Raw genomic sequence first — 7,816 nt, forward strand, 5'->3', positions numbered from 1 at the left:
TCCGTCCCGCTCCGCTCGCCCACCCAGCCGCCGCGGCTTCCACCATCCGCGCCTCGGCTACTGCCCTCTCCTGGCGTCTCTCTGGAAGTGCGGCCTCCGCCGGCGGACACGCACTCGGGAGTTGGTTCTTCGCGCATCTGTTGAGCATCCCCTGTGTGGGCACCACCGGCTGCACAGGCGTCACACCCGAGGCGTGTGACCGGGAAAGAGACACAGCCTGGCCCCGGGGTCTCTGATGAGCAAGTGAATAGCACGAAATTCAGTGACAGTGGACACATTTCATGTGGTGAAAGTAGTAGGGAGGAGTGACACCTGATCTGGGCTCCGAAGCCTGAGTAGGAGTTTGATCCATAGGGAGAGGAGAGGCTGTGCCTGGCGCAGGGAGCCGCATGTGCCAAGACCCAGAGCTGGGACAGCTAGGGGTGTGCTTGGATAACAAGTTCTGTGACCAGGAGGGGAGATGGACAGCACTAGGGAGCAGTTCTTGAGCAGGGAAGCCAGAACCCGTGTTTCCTGGGAAGGAATCTGGAAGTGTCCCTCAGAGGAAATCCTGGGACCAACCCCCCAACCCCTTCCCCCAGGCATCCTGGCCAAAGCCCTAAGGTCAGAACCAGCAGGCGCTTCCTGGGCTCGGTTGGCTGTGGTTTGCGCAAAGCACCCCAGGTGGCGTCTTCGACCCTTGGTTTCACGCAGACGGAACCAGAGCGTCTGGTCCACTGCGTGTCCGGGAACCTTCTCGCGGTCCTCGGACAACCACCGGACAGGGGTCAGAGTACGACACTGAGACTCAGATGAGGCATGTAGCCGACACTGAGTCGACACAGAGTACGACACTGAGACTCAGACGAGGCATGGCGCTTTCAGCAGCAGTCTCAGCTCTGTCACCTATTAGCTGTATAATCCTGGGCAAGTTACCCTCTGAGCCTGTTTCCTCTTCTATTAAGATGGACGTTGGCCGGGCGCTGTGGCTCAAGCCTGTAATCCCAGCCTTTTGGGAGGCCGAGGCGAGAGGATAGCCTGAGTCTGCGGGTTCGAGACCAGCTGGGTAACATGGTGAGACTGAGTCTCTACAATAAAATAACAAAATTAGTTGGGCATGGTAGCGTGCACTTGTGGTTCCGACTGCTAGGAAGGCTGAGGTGGAAGGACGGCCAGAGCCCAGCAGGTCGACACTGGGGTGGCCATGAGCATGCCACTGCACTCCAGCCTGGGCGACGGAGTGAGACTCCAACTAAAAATATTTCGGTTATAGTAATGATCATATGACACCCCCCCAGGACTATGCAATATGCTTCGGGGGGGTTAGGGAGCCCCTCCTGACTCAGAAGGCTATCCCTTCCCCCTGCCCATGAATCCAGGGCTGTGAAACAAGAGGCAGCGACACGGGGGCAGGGAGCCCAGATGCTGTGAGTCCCAGTGACCCAATGGCCATCTAGGAAGCTGCTGGCTTGGCAGATTCGTGTGTAAGAGCTCTTCTGCCCTCGCTGGCTTGGCACTAGGGAACTCTGACCCCACTGCGCGTGGCACCTCCTGCACACCCATGCCAAGCCCCATAAAGCTGTCAGAGGTGGAGTTTATGGGCCTCGTGCTGCCACACAGAACGACAGTGGCCATAGCTAGCTGCCCTTTATGAGTTTACAAAGGGCTGTTGTACCCCTCCGCCTCCAGGGAGCATGTCTGAGCTGGTGGCCAGCGGGCCAGGGACCAAGGCTGGCGTGCAAGGCCTGGGCAGCCTCACTTTTACCCCACGCTCCTATCCAGGTAACAATGGGCTCTTCTGCCATGAATGGCAGTTTGTCCCCAAGTGAGGTGCGAGCTTCCTTTCCAGGTAGCATGCACTCCGCCTGGTCACCAAGCACCTCTTGTGTGCCCAGCAGCCTGTCCTGGGGGCTGAGGACTCAGCCGCCAGCAAAATGGGACAAACCTCTTGCATTATACTGTGTGACAGACAGTACACGGTTTGTAAATTATATACGATCTTACACAGATCGAGACTTTGGAGGAAATGAAGCAGGGAAGAAGTAGAGTGTGATTTTTTTTTTTTTTTGAGTTGGAGTCTCACTCTGTCGCCCAGACTGGAGTGCACTGGCCGCTCCCGGCCACCGCAGCCTCAACCTGCTGGGCTCCGGCGATCCTTCCGCTTCAGCCTTCCAAGTAGCTGGAATTACAGGCATGCGCTACCATGCCTGGCTGATTTTTTTATTTATTGTAGAGATGAGGTCTCACCAAGTTGCCCAGGCGGGTCTCGAACCCGCAGGCTCAGGCAATCCACTCACCTCAGCCTCCCAAAGTGTGGGATTACAGGCTGAGCCACCGAGCCCGGCTTAGAGTGTGATTTTAAGAGGGACTGACTGCAGACAAATATGGGGAAGTAGAAGACCCCAGAAGGCCCGTTTGCAGGTAAGGGCTCTGAGGTTTCACAGCAGGGAGAACAGAGCTGGTGCCCATGACCCCTCTGTGTCCCGACAGACCTGTCTGACTTCCAGCCACCTTCCCTGAGATTCAAAGGCCCAGCAGGAGTCTGTCTCCACGGACTGTGCCCCACCCCCTCCCAAGGTCAGTCCGATGTTCCTTCCTGTCTGAGGCAGGACCACTTATTATTCCTCCCCTCCCCTTTTGCAGATGGGCAAAGCGAGGCCAGAAAGGGGCCATACCTGGCAGTCAGCACCCAGGCCTCTGTCCAAGTGGGTCCAGGCCCTGGCCAGGGTGATGGGAGTGGGGGTGTCCTGGGGCTCCTGCCCCCACCCCAGCCTTGTTTTTCCTCCCTGGGCTGCCACTGTCACCTTTGCTGCTGCTGCCGCCACCAGGCCAGAAAAACCCGCTGGGCAGGACTGGCTGCTGCCTGCATCAGGCCTGTCCTGGTCCCTGGGGCTTTTCTGACAGCCCAGCTCCTCATCCCCATGGGTGGGTAGGTTGGGGGGTCACACACAGAGACAAAGACACCTGTGACTGCTGAGCAAGAGATACACACGTACAGTCCCTCCCCGGAGTGGAAGACACACGCTGACACACACACACACACACACACACACACACACACACACACACACCAGCGTGCCAGCGGCGCACATCCAGGATGATGCAGACTCCCTCTTGTCCCCCAGGCACTGCCCACTGAGTGACCGTCCCCAGCATCTTCCTCCTCTCACCAACCCCAGGGTCAGACTCTGCCTCAGACTCCCTGCCGATCCCCCTCACTCCTCTGGCTCTGGGGGGCTCCCCCAGCAGGGCTGTCTGCATTTGATCCAGCCCTCCTGGGTCAGGAGGAGTCATCTGGGCCCTGAAGCTCCCTCAGGCCTGGGGGTGGGTGGAGGTCTAAAGAGGTCCCAGAGGGCAGCCCCTGGTCTGGGGACTTCTCAGATGCCTCGGGGCTCCACCTGGGTCTTGAAGGATGTCTAAGGCCAAGACCAGGCAGCGGGAAGGCGCGTTATTCCCGGTGAGGACATGGGGGGGGGCCAGCCACACCTGGGAAACAGGCCCGCTGTGAGAGAGACCGGCTGCCCCGAGGCTAAGCGCTGGGCCCCTGAGATGGAAGAAAGCCCTGCCCAGCCTCAGACAGGGGCCGACTCAGCCGCCAGGGCTGCAGATGGCACAGCAGCTCTGCAAACAGCAGCCCTCGTGGCCCTGGACTGTCTCCCCTCTCCCACCCCCCATCCCCGCTGTAAGACAGGACGTTTGGGCCAGGTGAGACAAAGGAAGGGACAAGCCCTGCCACTTCCTGAGCACCTACTGCATGCCATGCACAGGTAGGGGCTGGCACAGGTTAGTATCCCGGATTTGAGAGTTCTCTAATTCCCGGCTGGAATGTTCTGGAAATCCTGGGTCCCTTGTTCCCTTTTCCTTATCTCATCTGTTCTCCACTCCCTGACCCTCCTATATGATCAGAGAATACTTTGTTCTAGATAACAACTGTCCAGGTATCTGAAGATGGCCTTCAGATGCCAAAATATTCAAAGCTGTAGTCGTTTGGGATTGAATTATTTTTCTTTTCTTTCTTTCTTTTTTTTTTTTTTTTTTTTTTGAGTTGGAGTCTCACTCTGTCGCCCAGGCTGGAGTGCAGTGGCCACTCCCGGCCACCGCAGCCTCAACCTGCTGGGCTCCGGCGATCCTTCCGCTTCAGCCTTCCAAGTAGCTGGAACTACAGGCGCGTGCTACCATGCCCGGCTAATTTTTTTGATTTATTGTAGAGATGAGGTCTCGCCAAGTTACCCAGGCTGGTCTCGAACCCCGGGGGCTCAGGCAATCCACTCACCTCAGCCTCCCAAAGCGCGGGATTACAGGCTGAGCCACTGAGCTCGGCTTGAATTATTTCTCAAAGTTGCCACACCCTTTCTGTCCCCTCACCCGGAGAAGCAGGGCCACCTGGGCCCCAAGCTCCTCCTCGGGGTGGGCAGGGAGGCAGGGCTTCCTGCCTCTGCACCCGCCGGGAGCCCAGACACCAAGCCACTGGGATCCTTGTGCCCCAGCTTCTTGCTTGCCCTGCCGAGGGTCGCCCTCACTCCTCCCTGTGCAGTGTGTCCAAAGTCCAGAAAGCCTGGAGCTTGTCAGAGCGCAGCACCGAGGAACTGTGGGGGCTCAGAGGCTGCCTCTGGGAAGGCTCCAGAGGGCTGCAGCAGGCCAGACAGGGCGGGAGACACCCATCTGCCTGCACGCCCTCTGCATCGCCGGCATACAGGCACACATGTCCCACAGCCGGCGGCATGAGCGGCTGAGTCACTGGGAGGTAGGGCCGCTGACAGCACGCGAGCAGCTGTGTCTCGGGTTTGGGGACCGTCACTCCTCCTGGTCTAGAGCCTCTGTCCTTGTAGGGAGAGCCGGCTCCTTTACTGAGCTGCCCTGAGAGCTGGACACAGCATGTCAGGCTTGCCACCAGAGCCCCCTTTTCAGGGCCAGGACACTTGGCGGGCTGCAGTCCCAGCCCAGAGCTAGCGAAGAAGCTTTCAAGGACAAAGCATCCAGATAAGAACATCAGGCTTGGGCAAGCCCTGAGTCCCAGCTAGACTGGACCCTCAGGGTCTGCTCCTGCCTCCCTGCTTCCTGGTGTCTAGTGTGCAAGTCATTAGGAGCAGTGAGTTACCAGAAGGCTGTACGAGAGGCTGAGGGACCCAACGAGGCCCTTGACTCTGAATGGGGACCATTTTACCTGGGCCTTGAGGCATGAGTAGGAGTTTGAGACATATTCCATTCAACTGGAGGAGGAAATAGTGTGTGCAAAGATCTGGAGGTGTGTTTAGAAGTGGAAAGAGAGGGCCTCTGTGGCTTGGACCCCTTCACTCTGGCTGGGGAGGGAGAGTCCCACTTTGCTCTACTGCTCATGCAGGCCAGGGGGTGGTTACTTGAACAAATAATTTTTTTTTTTTTGAGTCAAGTTCTCACTCTGTTGCCCAATCTGGAGTGCAGTGGCATGGCTCTCTGCAGCCTTGACCTCCTGGGCTCAGGTGATACTCCTGCGTCCACCTCCTGAGTAACTGGGACTACAGGTGTGTGCCACCATACCTGGCTAATTTGTAGAGTCGAGGTTTCGTTCTGTTGCCTGGGCTGGTCTCTAACTCCTGGGCCCAAGCAATCCTACCACCTCGGCCTTCTAAAGTGTTGGGGTGACAGGCGTGAGCCACTGCGCCCAGCTTTTTTTTTTTTTTCTCACCTGGCCGGGCCCTCCCCCCCCAGCTTTTTTTAATCTTAAACTTTTAATCTTAAACCTTCTACAAAGCAGCAGGCCAGCCCCAGCGCTGACAGGTGGACTGAACCGCAGGCAGAGATGGGATAGAGAGCCTCAAGTCTGGGCAGCAGACATACTGGACGCTACTGTCTCATTCAGGAGAGCCGTAGGCCTAAAGAAACTCAGGCTGCGGGTAGACCCTGGCGTCCAAATGCATTGCATCCACAGTGTTTAACCAGATTTTCATTGAGAACTCAGGAGGTGTGTGCGCGTGTTCACACGTCTCTGGACTGGCAGTCAGGTCTCATTTATGGGAGCACAGTGAGCCACGGCCTTTGGCTCGGGAGGCAGAGGGCTGTCTCCCTCCCAGTGACCTCCCTGTGCTCCCACCCCTTGTCTCACGCCACCCACAGTTCCCGGGCTTTCCCGGCTTTCAGCCCCACCAGCCGCCTGAGCGGGGTGCCACCCCCCGCACCTCCTGAACTGGCTTCCTCCTGTGTGTCCTCCCTACGGCCCCAGCCCAGCCAGGTGGGCCCAGGGTGGCTTTGTCCAGCAGCCCCTAGAGTCCCAGGCCTCTTGCCTCTCCTGTGAGAAGGCGAGGACACGGAGGCCAGAAAGGCCAGCTACAGTTTGGCTGGGCAGAGGACAGAGGAGGGGGTGCCTCCCGGGGGTCCCAGCCCACGTGGCAACATGGTGGAGTAGAACTGGACTGGGGAAGACGAGATCTGGGACATTATTAATATCATAATTGGAATAATTGTTATTGTATTGTTATTCGGTAACCACCAATCGGGAGGGTGTTAAGCAACACTTTACCTGTGTTGCTCAGATGTGACCCCAGCTCTGACCTCTCTTGCTCTCTGGGCAGGTCACGGCTGCACTCGGGGCCTCAGTTTCCCCACTGTGCAAAGGGCCTGATTTGCTCCTCCCAGGCTGTTAGGCCAGCCTGGCACCCCGAAGTAGTTGTGTCCGCCACTGACCTGACCCAAACCAGCACCACCTCCAGCTCCAGCCCTGCATGGCCTGTTCCAGCATGATGGTGTCAGGGGCACCGGGCAAGTCCCTCTGCCCGGCCCCTGAGGGACAGGCTCTGCCCCACTGTCCAGTTTAGGAGAGCAGGCTGTTTCCTCAGCCAGGCTGGAAGGCCCTTGGATCAGTTGGTGGCAGTAGGCTGGAAGGCCAGGCAAAGGCCGGGAACTGAGGGAGAAGGAAGCTCATTGATGTAGGGTAGAAAGGAAATGAGGCTGGACATGTGATCTGAGCCAGATCTTGAGTCTGAGGCATTAAGATTCTATCCTAAGGACAATAGGGAGCAACAGAAGGTTCTTGGGAGTGGGGAGGACATGAGGCATCCAGCATGGCTGAGCTCTTCAGACCAGAGGCTTTGGTCTGAGTCAAGACGATCTTAGGACTCGCCTTCAAGGGACTGTGGGGACTGGAGAGTTCTGGGAGGGAGGAGAATGCAACCACTGAGGTGGCTGTTCAAGAGATATGAAGGAGACGCTTTCTGATGACCACTCCTGCAGAGGTATCGTTTCATGTTGCCAACCAGCCACAGTCAGTATTTTCTGTGCACTCCTCCATCAGGGAGATGTTACCACCACGAGGAAACGGAGGTTCGGAGAAGTTAAGTGACTTGCCTAAGCTCACACAGCAAGAATGGCCTGGTCCAGAGCCCATACCCTTAACCCCATATTCTACTGCCTGGTGGGACTCCCCAGACCTTCTGTGGGTCCGGATGGGGGCGTCTCCCCCACTTGCACCTTTCTGACTCCAGGTCTCACACTGAGCCAGATCTTGAGTCCCAAGAACCTTCTATTGCTCCCTCTTGTCCTCAGGATAGAATCTTAACACCTCAGACTCAAGATCTGGTCCCAGACAGTGTGAGATGGGAGCTCCTGGGACTGTGCCAGGCTGGGACAGCCATGGTCTGAGGTGGCCGTGGGTTCTCTTCCCTAGCTACGGGGACCAGGTGCAGCACTTCAAGGTGCTGCGTGAGGCCTCGGGGAAGTACTTCCTGTGGGAGGAGAAATTCAACTCCCTCAACGAACTGGTTGACTTCTACCGTACCACCACCATCGCCAAGAAGCGGCAGATCTTCCTGTGTGACGAGCAGCCCCTGCTCAAGGTAGGGGGCCTGGATGGGGGTGCAGGGGG

At 57.7% G+C, this 7,816-nt stretch overlaps 1 protein-coding gene across 1 annotated transcript in view; it reads left to right on the forward strand.

The window, feature by feature from the left end:
• GRAP (GRB2-related adaptor protein) overlaps positions 1-7,816 on the forward strand; it is a 19,788-nt gene that overhangs the window by 9,179 nt on the left and 2,793 nt on the right. The window contains exon 3 of the mRNA XM_021709192.1: positions 7,619-7,787. Coding sequence (XP_021564867.1) covers positions 7,619-7,787 — 169 coding nt within the window. The remainder of the gene's footprint in view (positions 1-7,618; positions 7,788-7,816) is intronic.

The sequence above is a fragment of the Carlito syrichta genome, unplaced genomic scaffold, assembly GCF_000164805.1.
Source record: "Carlito syrichta isolate Samal-C Ts95f unplaced genomic scaffold, Tarsius_syrichta-2.0.1 Scaffold169135, whole genome shotgun sequence".
In the NCBI taxonomy this organism is placed as follows: domain Eukaryota; kingdom Metazoa; phylum Chordata; class Mammalia; order Primates; family Tarsiidae; genus Carlito; species Carlito syrichta.